This window comes from Mobula birostris, chromosome 25 (assembly GCF_030028105.1).
Source record: "Mobula birostris isolate sMobBir1 chromosome 25, sMobBir1.hap1, whole genome shotgun sequence".
In the NCBI taxonomy this organism is placed as follows: Eukaryota; Metazoa; Chordata; class Chondrichthyes; order Myliobatiformes; family Myliobatidae; genus Mobula; species Mobula birostris.
In genome coordinates this window covers 21,629,131-21,648,648 of record NC_092394.1, presented here as the reverse complement: position 1 = coordinate 21,648,648, position 19,518 = coordinate 21,629,131, and the positions used below count along the sequence as shown (strand labels likewise).

Here is a 19,518-nt window from a genome sequence, read left to right as displayed (position 1 = left end):
CGGAGACCTACAACCAAAAGCATTCTTTGGTAGAAATCTCTTCTTTCCACCATACCCAATTCATCTTCTCTTGCAGTTAACCCTGCTCTATTTCTTTGTTGTGTTGTATGATTTTAAAAAAAGTCACTAACAAAACTGTCCAAACCAATGGCAACACATTAGGTTCAAGTTTATCCTCAGCACCAAAATTCAAGATTGAGTTTTATTTATCATGTGAATGTTGAAACATACAATTCTGCTGGGGGCAGCCTGCAAGTGTTGCCCACACATTCCAGCACCAATGTAGCATGCCCACATGCTAGATGCAGCAACACAGAACATAACAAAGCACAAGAACAGAACACACCATGCAGCAAAAGAACAGCAAATCAAGCTATCTTCCTCCCTCCCACATAAACAGACCTCTAATCCCAAGACAGTCCATATTCTTCTGCCTTCAGCCTCATGTGGACTTGGACACGGGGCCTTTGACCACCCCATAGGACTTACAGAGATTTGCAGACCCAGGACTCTGGCCAAAGGGCTTTGACTTCTGCACTTTCGATTTGACCTTCGGAGCTCAATCCTCGGCATCAACCACAGGACCTGCCAATCACCAAATACCAGGCCTCGAATCCAGACTCACCTCTGATGGGACTGCAAACGCTAGGCCTCAAAGTGTTCTCAAAATGCAAAAATTATAAGACGCCAAATGCCAGGAATTCTTCACCTCCAATTCTCTCCTCTAATCAGCACCAGCAAGTAAGTAACAATGCCTTTAGGTACAACAGAGAGGGATCCTTACTGGGTTCTCCAAGCTTGCATAAAACATAATGGATTTTCAAAGGTTAATTTGGTAGAGCTGATGTCAAGTAACCTCCAAGAGGAGCACAATCTTGTTATGATTTGGAGGCTTGCGTGCCTCAATGGCCTGGAGGACTATGTTGGTTGGAGTCAGGGGCTAGTGCTTTGGGTCTTGGTAGGGTCACCCATGCCAAACAGGTCAAAGGGTAGAGGTCAGACTCAGAGCGGTCCATCGGTCCTCCAGGTTCAGGGGTTCAGCTCAAGGCTAACAATCCTGACTAGTAAAAAAATTGTTATGGAAATAGCATTGAGGAATACTTCTATATCTGTGTGTGAATATATGGGCAGACAGAGACAGAGGACCTTCATTGCTGCCCAGGTTAATGCCAGTGGTGTAACGGGCAAGTAAGTAAGTCATATCAAATCATTTGCACAAAGGGTGATGTCCAACCCACCTGTTGAGCAAGCTTCTGAAATACAAGGTACATATGAACTGATGGTCTTCCAAATACAATAGACAGAATAAACTGAGATGAAAGTGCGTGCCCATGCGTTATGTACAGGTTAGTACTTGTAGCTCTAGAGCCTAATCTCACAGCCATTAATCAGTATAGAAAAACCACAAACTTACTCCAATGTAAACTGGGCAAGAATTAAAGTTTGAGAAAGAGGAAAAACAATATCTTGAAAGGAAAAAGGAAGAACTTTGCTTAAATTAATTAATATGTGATATAAACTTCTAGGCACAGTGATTAAGGGTGAAAACCTCAGAGCTGTTTAAATAAAAGAACGCTGATAAATTTGAAGAGGTCAGACTTCGTCCTTTCCCATGTATTTATTTCCTGACTTCACAAAATTAAATTTGCCTTTGGCAAATGAGTGGGGGTGTGGGGAATGAAAAGGCAAGAGGAAAGGGTTGAGATATCGAGTAAGGGTATTTCCTGAAAATCACCCTGCAGGAAGCAAACAGCTTGTTTTTGTCCCACTTGGTTGCAGCTGGAGCTTCCATTAGCTGGCACTGAATCAAGATTAACAGAGTCCAATCTTCCCCATGCTCAGTTATTCTAACCACTCAGACATGAAACACAGAGTTGCCAAAACCAGCAGCTGCTTGTTCTCTCTGCTTATCATCCAACACCTCTTATCTTCTAATAAGTTTACAACATCCCTTTGGAAACCCCAGTTCTCAGCCTATCACATCTTCAGCATTTGAGATTGCAAAATAATCTATTCTTCGGGGAGAAAAGCCATTGATCAAGATTTTTTTCATCTCCAGTCCAAATATATGAATGGGGTGGGCGCCAAGATAGCACAATCCTTTACAACGCCAGCTGTAAAATCGATTGGGGTTCAATTCCTCCTGTCGTCTGTAAGGAGTTTGTATGTTCTCCCTGTGACCACTTGGGTTTCTCCCCACCTTCCAAGGATGTATGGGTTAGGGTTAGTAAGTAGCGGGCATGCTATGTTGGCACTCGAAGCATGGCGACATTTGTCAGCTGCCCCCAGCACAGTCCTCTGACTGTGTTGGTTGTTGACACAAAATGACGCAATTCACTGTACATTTTGATGTATCTTTGTACACATGACAAATAAAGCTAATTTTTATCTTTTAGAATCTGAATGAAGGAAGCTGCTCCTTCATATGCTGTTCATCAGAGACCAGGTCAGATGCATTAGTTCCCATTAAGGCTGTGGCATAACCTTCCCATCACTGCAACGTGTGTTGATTCACAGTCCATACCCTCCAGTAGCTGTAAAGATGTTGATTGTATTATGATGTGACCCTGAGGTCAGCTGTGAGGAATGGTGCCACAAAAAACCCTGAGGCAAGCTGCTCCTTAGACACGACGGACTCCTTGCAACTGCTGCAAACCAATTTTTCATTATTTAAAAAAATACTTCTAGCAATATCATTAACGTGATTACATACACTGGTTTAATGCTTGAAAAATGGTGCGGACAAATTTCTAGGCCACCTGCTACCAACCAGATAAAAGAACATGAATTTGAAAGTATCACCACATGAAATATTACTTTCAAAGACAGAATATAACATCATTAGCTGAATGCACTTAAAGTAAAAATTATTCTTTGCAGTCAATATGCCTGCTACCCTAAGAATTATTCTGAAATATAGTTCCCTCAAAACAAAAGCATACTAACAGCAGCACTGGGTCAAGATCAGGTTACAGTATGTGTCTCAGGGTGAGCACTAAATAACGACGGGGGGGAAGTTAATTTCATAAGGGAAGTGGAAAAGTTCAAATGATTTTTTTTATATAATACACTACTATTTTGCAGAAAGTTTGAGATTTTCTTTAGGTTGAAATTACACATCTAATTTTTATTGTTGCTGAATGCCAAATTCTCAAGAGTACTGTCAAGACAAGTCGGGTTGAATTTATTGTTACTTGCACAAGTATGGTGAAGAACATTTATTTTTTTTTTGGCATGTGCGTCTGCGTGCGTGCGTCCGTGCGTGTGCGATGTTGACAGGACAATGTCTTTTTCATGCCTTCACTGGCGCGGAGCGAGAGAGAGAGAGACTGTGTGGTGCGCCACTCCTCACACACATTTCGCAGTATTTTTCCCTTTTTTTATTTTATGAGGTCAAGTTGCGATCTCGACACTCAACCCGGCACGGATGGAAAGCGTACTCGGGAGCAGCTCCGACTGGGTCCGAACCCAGGCACCTCCGTTCCAGAGTCCGGCGCTGATGTCATTGCGCCACCAGCCGGCCCGGTGAAGTACATTTCAATGAAAAAGCATGCTTGCAATAGCATCAGATTGAAGTAGATTCAGACAACGCCACAAATGTAATTTATACATAAATTATCCAAGATAGTTAAAAAAGACAACTGAAGCCTGTTTGAACACCGCTTCTCACATTAGTAGTGGGTCAGATGACTACCTGCATTGAACTAAATATCCCAGATATTAGCAAATTTCAATAGGGAATCAAATGTAATCCCAGGAAAAGTAGAAAGTGAAGGAGCAACACTTTATATTCTGTCTGGGTAGCCTCCAACCTGATGGCAGGAATATCAGTTTCTCCTTCTGGTAAATTTTTCCCCTCCCTTCTTCAACTATTCCCCACTCTGGCCTTTTACCTTTTCTCACCTACCTATCACCTCCCCTGGTATCCTTCCTCCTTCCCTTTCTCCTATGGTCCACTCTTCTCTCCTATCAAATTCCTCCTTCTCCTGACTCTAACCATTCCCACCCATTTGACTTCACCTATCACCTTCTAGCCAGCCTCCTTCCCCTCCCGCCATCCTTTTCATTCTGGCGTCTTCCCCTTCCTTTCCAGTCCTGAAGAAGGGTCTCAGCCCAAAACATCAACTGTTTATTCATTTCCATAGATGCTGCCTGACCTGCTTAGTTCCTCCAGAATTTTGAGTGTGCAGCTTTGGATTTCCAACAGCTGCAGACTTTCTCATGTTTATAACAAATGAAGGTCATCCAGTTGGAAAACCAGATGGGAGCCTTCATGCCTTCCATGCCATATACTGACATAATGATTGCAGATTGTAGTGTATTTAATATCTCAGTGATATTTGAATGATATTGTAAATATATTGCTTGATTAACCATTCTTTGTTGTTTATATAACTCGTTACTGGTTATAAGTAAAAGTACGTGAATGGCAAACATCATATGCCTGCCTCACTCAAAGTAAAACAAAACTAAGGACACATGATTCCCAGTTCTGTGTTTTCCTTTCAATTAGTTTAATGTTTTGAAGTTACAAAGCATAATGTGGGTAAGGTGCAAGATGACTTCTGCAAGTTTGCCCTCAACAAAAGTCAGCTTTGATCAGAGAGGAACTATAAAGGGATTAAAATAAATTGAAATGACCATTTATTTTTTATAGGTGCATGACTGTGATCTTACCTTCAAATGTTTCAAATAGGTAATCAGCAAAAGCCTCTGAAAAGGAAACCAAAACACTTTGAGCCTAGAAAGGAGATAGAAAAGTTAGTAACTATTTATTTTGTTTTAATCCTATATTTACTTTTAGTTATCTACTAGTTTTGTCTCAACCCTTTAAATCAAAGGAAATAGAATGAGCCTTTAGATTCTGAGTTCTAGTCATTCACTCACTCATTTGCCATCAATCAAATGTAGCTTTCATTGTCTAAAAAACATTTAACTGGAAACCCTAGTAAGTAGATTTGATAAGCAATTATGAGAAATCATGGTTTAAGTCCTATCTTTAAAAACATCTTATTTCAGATGTTCTTGCAAAAACCCTGTTTAAACAGTAAGATGATGCCATAAAATAACCGCAACTGAATGTATAATACTAAAACCCCTCAGCTACTCACCAAAAAAATATCGAGACTCAAGTTGGGACCTGCATTTAATATTTTGGAGTATTGAAATGAACTGCATTTTAATGTAAGTCCCTTTTAAGAGATCATACCATGACAGAAAGCTTGATATTATGCAAAAGAAGTTCGAGCTAGTCCCACTCCACTACTTCTCTCCATGGCCCTGAAAATATTCTCCTTTCAATTTCCTACTTTCTTTTTGAATGCATTAATTGAACCCGCCCTTTCCAATATTATTCTGCAGATTCTAAAATATCACTTGTTGCCTTTTGATCGTCATTCTTTTGCTCTTGACCCATCTGCTATTTTTTATCTTTCTTCTATGTCAAGACTTTTTAAAATGTTACGCACTTCTGTCATATCTCCTCACCATGCCTTCTTTTGCCAGGGGAGAAACCCCATCTATACAAACATGACATAAGTCTAAGGATGTAAGTGGAGCAGTGTATTCTTAAAGTGATCAGCACAGAATTCCCATTCAAAAGGCGCAGATAGATACAGGTTCTACATTCACAGATGTGAAGGTCTGTAGTTTATGCTGCCTCCTCTTGCCTCAAGATGGGAGTCACTAGGGTTGCAAAGCTCATGTTCTGTATCAAGCCATGGAAATTTGTTGCCTCTTGGTCAGGATGGGCATTGTGGATGTGCTCTCGTGCCATGGGTGTCCAATGCTGTAATTTAGATCAGAGGTCCTGTCTCTGATCCTGAAAATTCTAACAATTCCTCAATCTATCGCATTGGCAGCTTCACATCGGTTTTCCTTTGTTCCCAGATAGATTTTATTTTACCCATTAAGCCTCATCTAATCAAAAATGTTTAAAATGTTAATTTGAATTGGCTCTGTCCAATTATTATTATTGTTATTATTATTGATGTGATAGCATCTGCATGAAGAAAATGACAAAAAGATATTTCAATGCAGAGTTGAGATTGATCAAAGCAAAAGCAGCAGGTGGGTCAGAACCCAGAAACAAACTCTTTGTTATGAGCTCTATCTTGGGAAGAGATTACCAGGCAGTCAATGGAAAGGATTCCATATATTCTCAAACCCACTTTGAAAAAAATCGCAACAGCTCCACTGACTCCTGGGAATGTCCAGCTAAAGGCCACTCAGAAAGAAAAGGAGCTTTTCGGATGGCATTGAGAACAATGAGAACATAAAGCCCTGGTTAGAACACACTTAGAATATTGTGTTCAATTCTAGTTGCCTCATTATAGGAAGGATGTGGAATTGTTAGAGAAGGTGCCGAGGAGATTTACCAGTATCCTGCCTGGACTAAAGGGTCTGAAAATGGATTGTGTCAACCTCAGGCTTTTCTCGTTGGAGTGAAGAAGAATGAGAGGTGATGTGATAGAAGTGTACAAGATGAGAAGAGACAACGATTAAATGGATAACCAAAGACTTTTTCACAGGGCAGAAATGGCAAATAGGAGCAGGCATGATCTTAAGGTGATTGGGGAAAGTACGGCGGGGTGGGGGGGGGAATGTTAGAGGTAGGTTCTATACACAGAGAGTGTTTGGTGTGTGGAACCCTGCCAGGGTGGTGGGAGAGGCAAATACATTAGTGGCATTTGAGAAACTCCAAGATAGGATGATAGAAAAATGGAGGGCTATGTAGGGGGAAGGGTTAGATTGATTTTAGGGAAGATTAAAAGGCACAACATCTTGGGTTGAAGAACCTGTACTGAACTAAATGTTCTGTGTTCTATATGGACAAGCAGATGGATGAAAAAAAAATGGAGGGCCATGTAGGAGGGAAGGATCAGATTGATTTTAGTTCTCAAATAGTTTTGAGATTTAAACTAAATCTTAGTTTAAAATGTTGGCACAATATCATGGGCTAAAGAGCCTGTACTATGCTGTAATGCTCTATTTTCCATATGCCGGGCACACATAGAAACCGAGCACAGATGACGGAAGAAGCACATCACAAACCCATATGGTCTCGCTGTTGCGCAACTCTTGCCTCATCTGTGGAAGAGTCTGCGGTTCCTCACTGGCCTTATTAGTCACCGGAGAATCCAAACAACCTCTGTCTCAAGGGCCTGGCTAAGAAAGTAGGTCAGGGAATCACATCCCTTAATTCGCATTCTTTGTTTCTCTAACTTGAGCGGGTAGGAAAGAACTTTTACTCTGTAAAAGCTTGGGGAAGGGATCAGGTCCACCTTGCACACTTACTTGATGAGCTGAGGCCAGAATACAGCATACCAAGAATGATGTATGGACAATACTATTTTAAAATTGGGTCAGCATTTCCCTGTTTCTGAAAAAGTAGAGCAAAATTTGTTCCTAATTATGTGATGTTTAAATGGTGGCACCTGATGATCACATTTGTTTTTTTAAACATTGAGTATTTGGTCGTGATTAGATTCATCTGAACTTGCGGCTGGTAAATACGACTGTTCTAAGTACATTACCAAACTAAGCAGCACATTCCCATTTGTGCTCAGCATCCAGTCTCTGAAATACATCCGTAGATTTTCTCTTCTTTGCGCTTGATTGGCTGCATAAAGTCTTTCCTGTTGTTCTCTTTCCTTTTGCCTCCATCTTGTTTCTAATTTTAGGCTGGCAAGCCTGTAGTGTAAAGAAGTCATTGTTAAAATTTCCAAATAAGAATCTTCCTAATGAAAGCTTGGAATTAAAAAATCCTCCAAATGAAAAATTGTAATAATAATTTCTCAGCTAGTTTTTAATTCAGCTGGCACCAATGGGGAGTGGTAGAATAGTATACAGGGAAGTGGAGCCCAGCGCACTAGTACGAGAAAATCTGCTGATGCTGGAAATTCAAGCAAAACACACAAAATGCTGGTGGAATGCAGCAGGCCAGACTCAGTCAAAGTTTCAGGTCGAGATCCTTCATCAGGACTAATGGAAAAAAGAGATAGTAAAAGATTTGAAAGTGGGAGGGGGAGGGAGAGACCCAAAATGATAGGAGAAGACAGGAGGGGGAGGGATGAAGCCAAGAGCTGGGAAGTTGATTGGCAAAAGGGATAAGACTGGAGAATGGGGAGTATCATAGGATTGAAGGCCTTGGAAGAAAGAAAGGGGAAGGGGAGTACCAGAGGAAGATGGAGAACAGACAAGGAGTTATTGTGAGAGGGAAAGAGAGAAAAAAGAAGTTAGGGATGGGGTAAGAAGGGGAGGAGGGGCATTAACGGAAATTAGAGAAATCAATGCATTAACAGAAGTTAGAGAAATCGACTGTACTTCTTCCTATAGGTGCTGCCTGGCCTGCTGCGTTCCACCAGCATTTTGTGTGTGTTCCCAGCACACTAGTTTCAGCTAAGGAAGAGCACATGGTCACTATGTTGAAGTCACAGCCATATGATACCCCAGTGTGATTTTTAAAAATTTGGTGCAATAGAAAGCCTTCATAATTCCAAATCCATTGAAATGACCTGATGGAAGACGGCAAATCAACAGATTAGGCAATGCTAAATATTAAGAACCTGGTGGCATGGTGCGAAGACAATAACCTATCCCTCAACGTCAGCAAGACGAAGGAATTGGTTGTTGACTTCAGAAGGAGTAGTGGACCGCACGACCCAATTTACATCGGTGGTGCTCAAGCGGAACAGGTCAAAAGTTTTAAGTTCCTCAGGGTCAATATCAAAATGACCTGACTTGGTCCAACCAAGCAGAGTTCACTGCCAAGAAGGTCCACCAGCGCCTTTACTTCCTGAGAAAACTAAAGAAATTTGGCCTGTCCCCTAAAACTCTCACTAATTTTTATAGATGCACCGTAGAAAGCATTCTTCTAGGGTGCATCACAACCTGGTACGGAAGTTGTCCTGTCCAAGACCGAAAGAAGCTGCAGAAGATCGTGAACATGGCGCAGCACATCACACAAACCAATCTTCCGTCCGTGGACTCACCTTACACCGCACGCTGTCGGAGCGGTGCTGCCAGGATAATCAAGGACACGACCCACCCAGCCAACAGACTTTTTGTCCCTCTTCCCTCCGGGAGAAGTTTCAGGAGCTTGAAGACTCGTATGGCCAGATTTGGGAACAGCTTCTTTCCAACTGTGATAAGACTGCTGAATGGATCCTGACCCGGATCTGGTCCGTACCCTCCAAATATCCAGACCTGTCTCTTGGATTTTTTTGCACTACCTTACTTTCCCTTTTCTATTTTCTATTTATGATTTATAATTTAAATGTTTAATATTTACTAATTTAAACTATTTTCAATATTTAATATTTGTAATCCAGGGAGTGTGAAGCACAGAATCAAATGTCGCTGTGATGACTGTACGTTCTACTACCAATTGTTTGGCGACAATAAAGTATAAAGTATATTCTGAGAGAAAATAATTGTGAAGGGCTTAATTAGTAGCTGACTGCCTCTTCTGCCACTACACAAAGCTTGGCCTCTGCAAACCTAGCTTTCCCACCACCAACAATTTTTGGAGAGACAGTGTTTTATTGCTAACATTCTTTCTCTAAGGTTCCTGAATGCTCTTGTCCTCTTTCCGATTCACTCCGTCCATTGTGATGTCTCTTTCAGTTGTCCTAGGGTGAAGATACTGCTGCGTTATTCAAATGAAGGCCTGATGGTCAAATGTCAAGATCCTAAACCCTCCTATTGGCTACCCCCAACCACTCTCACCCCTCCAACATCACCGTCCCCTAACCCAATGATATCATAGCCGCACCAAAATAGCTGCTTCTCTCAAATATTTGGCCAAGAAGGTCAAGGGCAATAGGTGCATGACAAAACCATCATCTAAATTTGCATATAATATTTTCCCTCCAGGTAGAAATATGTCACTGGTCCTTTGACATCGTTAGGTTTAATTCCTATAATTCCTTATCCAATAGTATTGTGGGAGTAAACAAATCAGATTCAAAATCACAGAATCATAAAGCACAGAAAGAGGCCATTCAGCCATTCAGGTAGCACTGGGAGCTACTCAGAGTAGCTCCCAGAGCTACTCATTATTTTTGATCAAGTTCCTTCTTGAAGACCACAGTGGAGACAGGTCATTCCAGATTCCAACCATACAACACGTAAAAAAGTTTTTCCTCTTGTTTCTCCCCTTTTACCTTTGACCTCTAGTGTGTGACCTCTCATCATTTTATCAGATTTCCCCTCAGCCTTCTCTTTTCCAAATAAAACATATGTTGCTTTTCCGATCTATCCTTGTAACTGTATCCCCTCATTCCTGGAACCACTCTTGCAAATCTCCCCTGGATCCTCTCCAGTGTCTCAACATCCTTCCCCTAATGAGGCAACCAGAAGTAAATACAATACGCCAGCTGAGATTACATATATTTCTTTTTGTAAAGGGCCTGTTTTTCACTCTATGATAAAGCCCCAAACGCTGTCTTTCTTATTAACTGTTTCCTCAATAGTTGTTGCCACTTTTTTTCTGCACCACAAACCCCAAGATCCTCTTCTCCTGCATTCCATTTAGAGCCGTCTTCTTATAAACAGTTACTACAGTAAGAAATATACAACTTTGTCTGTCATTTTAACTGAATTGTTAGAACATATTGTCCCTAGATTAATCTTGAACAGTTTCCTTGAACCTGATTAATTCCCATTATTATATCAAAAACTTCAACCTAAACTCCTTTTAACCATCTAAGTAACAGTAAACATCAACACAATCTGTGAAATATCTGTCAATAACTTGACATTTGAAGTCTAAGTATAATTTTGACAGCATGGTAGCATAGCAGCTAGTGCCAGTGATCAGGGTTCAATTCCAGCTGCTGTTTGTAAGGAGTTTGTAACTTCTCCCTGTGACCCCAAGGCTCTAGTTTCTTCCCACATTCCAAAGACATATGGGCTCTGGTTAGTAAGTTGCAGGCATGCTATGTTGGCACCGTAAGCATGGTGATGCTTGCAGGCTGCCCCCAGCACATCCTCGGACTGTGTCGGTCATTGGCGCAATTGATATATTTCACCCTGTATGTTTCGATGTATATGTGACAAACAAAGCTGATCTCTTTAATCTTTTCTCTGATTAGCTTTAATTGTCACACATACATCAAAGCATTTCATTCTCATTCTTAGGAAGTGAAGATTAAAAATATTCATTGTCCTGCATGTGTAGGTAACCAAGGCTTTATATAGTACAACACAGGAACAAGCCTTCAGCCCACAATATTGTGCTAAACTAATTAAATTAGTAATCAATTACCTAACTAAACTAATTCCTTCTGCCTATACAATGTCTATATCCTTTATATGCCTTTCTAAGAGCCTCTTGAATGCCTATATTATATTTGCCTCTATCACCACCCCAGCCAACACATTCTAGGTATCCACCATTCCCTGCGTAAAAAAATTGGCCCACGTCTCTCCTATTATCTCTATCCCAACGTACTCATTACCAGATAAAAAGACCCTTTTGATTATTCACTGTAGGTACCCATGACAATTCTAATGATTTTTATGGACTCCAATTTCTCTTTAGGCCACCGTTTCTAGCTTTCACCATTTAGAAAGTATGCTGCTCTGTTTTGGATCCAAAGGGCAAATAGGAACTAAATGCTGGCTTAGACAGCAGTGCTCAGATTTGAGAATGAATTTTAAAAATATTGTTTGATTTCTGCCATAATATCTCCTATGTGACTGAGTTTCTTTTGTTAAGTTGATAACACTCCTGTAAAGTCTCTTGGGGCTTAATTATTATTTTAAGGGCTCTATACAAGTAATAGTTATTGTTGTTAGTTAAATACTCCAGTAATCCCTAACAACAGGTGTTAGACTAACTGGTTTATAACAACTTAATTTTGCTCTCTCGCCTTTCCCAAATTGCAGAGAAGTATTCACAGCTAAAGGGAATGTCCCTTAACTAAAAACACTGCAGAAGATAATAGTGAGGGCATCCATAATGTTTTTATCTTCTTGGATATGGAAATGCAATAGTAACTTCAAAGGCTTTGGACAGGAAAGAAGGGGTTGGAGTTTGCTTGAAAGGTCAGAGTTTCAGTGGAGGGGTGCAGACTGAAGTGTTTTTGAGGGGCATGGATTGAAGATTCAATGAAGATATACCCAGGGTAAGGGAATCCTTTACGATATTGGTTAGAGTGACAGTAAGAAAGACAATTTGAGTGGTCATCAGATTGCTGTGAATAGGACCAGCTAACATGAGGTTGCTCTCAAAGGCAAGTTGAGCTCTAAGAGAACATCAGGGAAGATGGAAAGGACGAAGAAGAAAGTAAGAGGGTCAGTTGTTGATACCATAATGTCAGTTTGACCTGGTAGACAAGGGGTAAGGATGAGAAGAAAGATGGTAGCTCAGTAGAAACTCTCACTGTTAGTAATAAAGGGGTCCATAGCATATTGCTGAATGGATGAGTCAGGGGTGAAAGTTCAAAGTTCAAATAAATTTATTATCAGAGTACACATGTGTCATCATATACATTCCTGAGATAATTTTCTTGTGGGCATTCACAGTGAATACAAGAAACACAATAGAATCTGACTACTCCCAGCATAACACACAATCAATGTGCAAAAGACAACACATTGTGCAAATACAAGAATAAAAACAATAATAATAAGAAGAAGAAGGACAGAAAGAAAGAAGAAATAAATATCAAGAACATGAGATGAAGAGTTCTTGAAAGTGAGTCCTTAGGTTGTGGGAACAGTTCAGTGATGGAGCAAGTGAAGTTATCCCCTCTGGTTCAAGAGCCTGATGGTTGAGGGGTATTAACTGTTCCTGAACCTGGTGATGTGTGCCCTGAGAGTCCTGTACTTTCTTCCTGATGGCCGCAGCAAGAAGAGAGCATGGCCTGGGTGGTGGGGATCCTTGATGATGGATGCTGCTTTCCTACGACAGCAGTCCGTGTAGATGTGCTCAATGGTGGGGAGGGCTTTACCCATGATGCACTGTCGTATCTACTACTCATTGTAGGATTTTCCATTCAAGGGCATTGGTGTTTCCATACCAAGCCACAATGCAAACAGTCAATTAGGAAGGGGGTTTAAGTAATGATTTGTAGTGGAGAATCTGGGGAACCTTTACATTCTATGATGATACGTGAATGTTAAAAATTGACAAGGGCAGGAGAGAAGAAAGTGGAGGAATGCTGAACTACTGGGACAGGGATTTTGGTGAGTAGCAGGCAAAGTGCACCTGGGAGTGGTCACAGTGGAATCCAAAAGTCAAAATTGTGCTTTGGGAGAAGGATAGAACAAAGAGAATTTGAACTTATCTAATATCATTCATGAATGCAAGTACCCTACGGCCAATGAAGAAATTTGAAGTTTAGTCACTGTCGGAATATCAGAAAAGACACATGATTTAAAGGCCATAATATTTGGTTTCTTTCTAGTTAAAGGTCTGTTGCTCATTCATGCCTTGAAAATAACTTTCCAACTAAGCAAAATGTGATGGGTGTGTGTGTGTATTTGTGTGTGTGTGTGTGTGTGTGTGTGTGTGTGTGTGTGTGTGTGTGTGTGTGTGTATGTGTGAGAGAGAGAGAGAGAGAGAGAGAGGGGAGGCAAGGGGGTAGAGGGAGGGAGGGGGAGGTAGTGAGAATCTTCCAGTCTTCCATGTTCTAAGGAGATTTGTGGTTTCAATCGATAGTGATGCCATCTAGCAGGCTGGATCCATTAATCAAAATGATTAAATTCAAAAAACCCTGGAGGTAAAAACCATCAATTTTATTTGTGGACATGTTACAAAAGCGAAATTAAAATTGCTTCATACGCATGAGAAAATAGTAAAAAATCAAGTATTATCAAAACACTTAAAATAATTAAATTTTGTTCTAAGTGCTTGATAATCCAGACACTTAAAATGTGTTTTTTGGATTCAAAACATTGTTCAATCGTAATTATGCTTCAGTACATTTGTTTACATCTTATTTAACTAAACTTAAGATTTTAGCGATTTTTACAAAGACAGCAGATTACATCTTCTGTGTTGACTGCACAGCTGGAGGAAACTGTCAGCAAAATTTGTTCCTCCAACTAATTTCAAAGATTCAAAGATTCAATGTGCATTCATTATCAAAGTATTTATACAGAATACAACTCTGAGATTCATACTCCCGCAGGCAGTCACAAAGCAAAGAAACACCATGGAGCCCGTTCAAGAAAACATCAAACACCCAACACACGATAACAAAACAAATTGCACAAACAGCAAAAAGCAAGTGAACGACACAAAGAATGTCAACGTTACACCAGGAGTCCAGTAGTATTCAGTTTAGTTCAGTTCAGTGGCGGACCACTAGCCCACTGCAGGCTACAGAGCTATCCTTCACCGAAGCACCCAAGTATTCACCGATCGTCCCAATCAAACAGCTCAAAAACAGACTGTTTTGCCAGACTTATGACCACTTCATTAATTTTGCTACAGCAGACTTTAGGTGTCAACAATTCTATAAGTTTGATGAAAACGAAAAAAAATCTACCTGCTGGAAATCTGAGATGAGAACAGGAAATAAGGGTAACATTCAGCAGGTCAGGTAGCATCAGTAAAAAGAGAAATGGTTAACACTTCAAGTCAGCATTATGATGAAGGACTTAGACCTTAAATATTAACAGTTCCTCTTTCCACAGATGCTGCCTGACTTGCTGAGTGTTCATAGCCTCTTCTCTCTTTATTCTACAATTCTGAATTCCCATGACAGATTTCCATTCCATCAAGTAATGCCAAACATACTAAATTTCAGTACATAATAGCAATAAAAAGCAATGTTTTTAAAGAGAGGCATCATAGTTATACATTAACTGTGATGTAAATAACTATAAAGATGTATTCATAAATCCAAAGCTTGCCAAAACTTTTGAATTGGATCATAAAGTATCTCTTCTTCAAATGTTATTTGAATGATTGTTCCATCATTTATAAATATGACTTCTAGTTATAAACCATCAACATAACATAAGCATTTCAAGGACCTTCATAGATACATTATCAAACAATAAGAGCTTATTATCTCTCTCAATTCAACCCTTATTATTTTTCTTTCACTTTTTAGAATATTCTAAACATAATCTGAAATTTTCCTTATTTTTCTCGTTTACTTATGCTAGATTTTACCTTTTGATTTACTTATGTTCTAATATAAATAACATAGATTTAAAAGAAATTATTTAGAAAAAGCTACCCAGTTTCTGAAATTTACAAAATGAAAACCAACTTTAATGGTCCCTAAATTTTAAAGATTTAATGTTATCTGCACCCAAGACAAGACAATCTGACCAAGAAGTTTCTAATTCATCTTTTCCTTCTTTATGGAGCACAGGTACAGAAGCTGACATTCTCAGCTCAAACTCAAGCTCATTTGCTGCTCTGGGAACCATAATTTGACGTTTTGTTGCCTTCACTAACTTTAGTATCTAACTTTTTAGTAGTTTCATTTAAAATATATTTGTTAAAATAGAATTTTCTACATCCTTCAACAATCAAAAATGTATCTTCTGTTCAAACTGAGCTGAAATGCATATTAGGCATCTGGATGTTTGTTAATTTTCAAAATATAATAGGGAAATGTATTAATTATGAGTTCTTGTCTCTCTTTCAGTATCCTACTGTTCTTTCACTATCCACATACTCATTTTATTTTTGTTAATTTTCACGTTTTTAAAAATATTTTCTCTTTTGCTAAACTCTCTTTTTCAGCTTTCCTTGATAGTCTACATCTTATTTATGGGTTTCTCCTATATTATTTAAAATATAGGATAAATAAATCTTATTTAATTTTAATCCAGAACACTGGTTCTGATGCTCCCTTTGACACACCAGGACCCTAATCCCTTCACTGCCTTGAAATTTCACTGGAAGCCCAGTTCCCGCACTGCCTTGAAATCCACCAGCATCCCAGTGGCCATACATCCTTAAAACCTATCAGAGTTCTAGTTCCTGTGCTCCTTTTAACTTTAGCAGATTCACTGGAAAATTTATGGCACTATTGCTCAGCATGGAAAGAAGTGAGTTAACAATATGTTAGTAAGTTAATAGGAAAACTGTCAGTTTGGTACCACCAAAGCCCTGAGTATGTCAGATTAGTGGAATTTTACAGAAATTGGCAAATTAGAGTTAATATTGTAGAATGAATTAATCTGTGTCGTTAAGTAACTGACAAATTACATTTAAAATTGGAAGTAATTTTCTGATGAAGCAACCTTATTGGAACTGGAATTCCAATTGGATTTGAAGGGGTGATGATAAAAATTGAGCGCTGTTACATATAATTTAGTTACTGCCTGCTATGTTCTCTCTAATTTGTAACGACCAGCGTGCGCAAAAATCTTGTGCTGTGTAATTTTCTGCCCAGTGACAACAGTGTGTGCGTACCGAATAAGCTCTTCAATAAAGACAGTATGAATAAGCCAGTTCTAAACTCAGCACACAAATCATTGCAAACTCCACGTTGTCAACTCTGTCCGCTTTGGAAGCCAGAACAGGAAATGTGATTGTGTATGAACGTCAAATATGCTTAACGTGCCAATGAGGTGAAAGGTGATAACCTTTTGTGCGCAGTTGAAATTCGTTTGTGTGTTTGTAGCAAAAGATGGGCGTGCATGGACACACTCACACCTTAGAGGGAACACCCTGGGCCCCAGAATTACAGATACGAAACTTTAATGTACTTATTCACCAAAGCTGTTTGGCGACCTGGATTCAAACCAAACCGCTGGTGCTGTCATTGTGGAGTGTGCATTTACATGCCAAGTGGGTGCTCCAGTCCAATGTCACATCCTAAGGATATACAATTTGGTAGGTTAATAGGCTATTTCAAATTGCTACTTGTGTGCTGGTGAATTGCAAAATCCAGAGAGAATTAATGGAGCTGCGATGAGAATAGGCTACAGATAATATAAATGGGGCTATGAGATTGCTCTGAGATGGGCCAGAATGGTCTCCATTGCTGTCATATGGGAAAATATGGAAACTTATCTGATTATGGACCCAGGTGCAGAGGTGCTCTTTGTGATCTCACAATCAAGAACCCAATTGTTTATCCTGAACTTCCACAACTGCAGCTTCTTTAATTGATGTTCTGGCTCCGGTCTCCCATTTTCCTGTACAGATTTATTCCCACACATAGAGACCCAATTACTTCATTTCCCACAACCTGCCCTCAGATATTTTTTCAACCGTCACCTTATCCCTAGATCTTCTCAATCACCAGTCCCAATTTCTTACAAATCCTCTTCCAAAGGGCCTAGATAGAGTGGACGTGGAGAGGATGTTTGCTGTAGTGGGGGAGTTCAGGACCGGAGGGCACGGCCTTAGAGTAGAAACACATCTATTTAGAACAGAGGTGAGAGGAATTTCTTTAGTCAGAGGATGGCAAATCTGCGGAATTCATTGCCACAGACAGCTGTGGAGGCCAAGTCACTGAGTATATTTAAAGTGGAGATTGATAGGTTCTTAATTAATAAGAGTGTCAAAAGTTATGGGGAGAAAACAGGAGAATGGGGTTGAGAGGGGTAATAAATCAGTCAAGATGGAATGGCAGAGCAGACTCAATGGGTAAAATAGCCTAATTCTACTCCTATATCTTTCCTTTAATTACCAATAGATTAAATAGAGCTCTAGTTTCACTCTGTTACAATAAAGGCAATGGTCCAATATTGATATACCTTTGACTCCATGTAGGGAGGGGGTTGGAATTACTTATTTATGAGCTTCGTGTTAATAAACTAGAATAAACTATAAATTTGAAAAACAATCTCCTGCCTGTTATCTTTAACATCAGTAACATGAGTTTTCAGCTCTTGTGTCACATGTTGCAAGCCAAGCAAATATGAATCTTCTTTTGGAAGGTTGCAGTGGCGAGGATTATTCCTCATCAGAAACTGTGCCAGGAAATTGATTGGGTTAAAGTAAGGGTGTGGTCTCTCCAATACAGTTAATTGTTTTTTTTCTATTTCGATCAACAGGTTTTCTAGACCGAGAATTAGCGTAGGTAACAGTTTTTCCAGAAGGTATATACGGGTCTGCACAGTCACTGTATTATCACTGAACCATTCTTTCACCAACAAATCCATTGGGATCCTTTTTTCCAAATTAGCTTTTCCATGTTTCCACTTCTCTAAAAGCACTGCTTTTAGTCGCTGTATATATAACACTCGTTTTGTCACCTTTCGTTCAAATATCTTCTTCCAAAGATCCTTTGCTCTTTCATCTTCATCAACTTCCTTTGCATCGCGTATTGAAAAGCCTTCAATTACTGAAGTCTGAAAAGAAGCCCTCTTAGTTTCAAGTTTAGCTTGTCCAGTACTTAGAGATTTAGGTTCATGTTGCACACTAGAATGGTCTACCAATTCAAAGTTTATTCTGTTTCTTTCTCTACCAATGGCATGAATATCTAATGCAGAAGTTGAAATTGGGGTATTTATTTCTTCAGCTTCAGAATCTTTATGTCTATCTTCATCTGCAGTTGCCCTACTTCCTAGAGAGTAACTTTTCTTTACATATTGCTTGGCAACATCACTAAAATCTTCTTGTGAAGCATGGTGAATTATTCCAGGAAAAGAAGTACTTCTCTTTGATGCAGAAGAAAATCTTCCACTCTGATCTTCATGTGTTTCATTTGTAAGTGCTTCAGTGTCAATAGGGATGCTTGACTTTGATAGTTCAATAAAATCTTCTTTATTATCTTCATTTTGTTCACAATCAGTTATTCCACCTACAAGGAAATCACTCTTCTTTAAAGCTTTGTGAAACTTGTTTCTGTCATCTTTATCTGCTGCAGCTTTATCTATTGCAGTTACATTAGAAGCACTGCTTGCTAAACCTTCACTAAATTTGCCAATGTCATCATCATTATCCACATGATCAATTATTCCAAGCTCAAGAGAACTGCTCCTATTTGATCCTGACCTAGCTTCTGTGACTGATGCATAATCTGTAACTTCAGCTGGAAAGGAAGCATTCCTTTTTGATGGCAACTGAAATTCACTCCGGGCTTCTTCATCTGTTACATGGTCAGTAGCTTCAGCTGCAGGAGAAACACTCTCCTCTGATGCTAAATGAAATTTGTTGCTGTCATTTTCATTTTCAATCACTCTAGTTACGGAAAGAGCACTATCTGTTAAAGCTTCACTGCTACCGCCATCTTCATCAGTTATGCGATCAATTATTCCATGCAGTAGAGAAGGTCTCCTCAAGTGAATTTTGTTCTTGTCAGCTTCATCTTTTTCAGAGGCAGTACTTGAACTTGGTAAAGAACTTCTCCCTGAAAATGAATTAAATTTATTGCCATCATCTGCATCTGCTACACCTCCAGGAGTAAAAAAACTTTTTTCCTTTCCTGCTTCAGTAATCCTTTCAGTTTGACCTTCATTATCCATCACTGCACTCTGAAATTTGTTCTTTTATGACCTTTTGATTTTGGAGTGCATCTGATAAAGTTTCAAAATGTACTTAATCCTTTTTTCAGTATTAGTAGCAAAAGTTTTGCTGGAAAAAAAAAC

General features: G+C 39.5%; 1 protein-coding gene across 1 annotated transcript in view; it reads right to left on the bottom strand.

Annotated features, from left to right (window-relative positions):
• LOC140187851 (uncharacterized) overlaps nt 1-19,442 on the bottom strand; it is a 135,572-nt gene extending 116,130 nt beyond the window's left edge. Inside the window, exons 1-3 of the mRNA XM_072243648.1 lie at nt 17,780-19,442; nt 7,536-7,692; nt 4,678-4,741 (exon numbers count right to left, since the gene is read on the bottom strand). Coding sequence (XP_072099749.1) covers nt 4,678-4,741; nt 7,536-7,692; nt 17,780-19,395 — 1,837 coding nt within the window. The 5' untranslated portion in view covers nt 19,396-19,442. The remainder of the gene's footprint in view (nt 1-4,677; nt 4,742-7,535; nt 7,693-17,779) is intronic.
• Nucleotides 19,443-19,518: the final 76 nt, after the last annotated feature.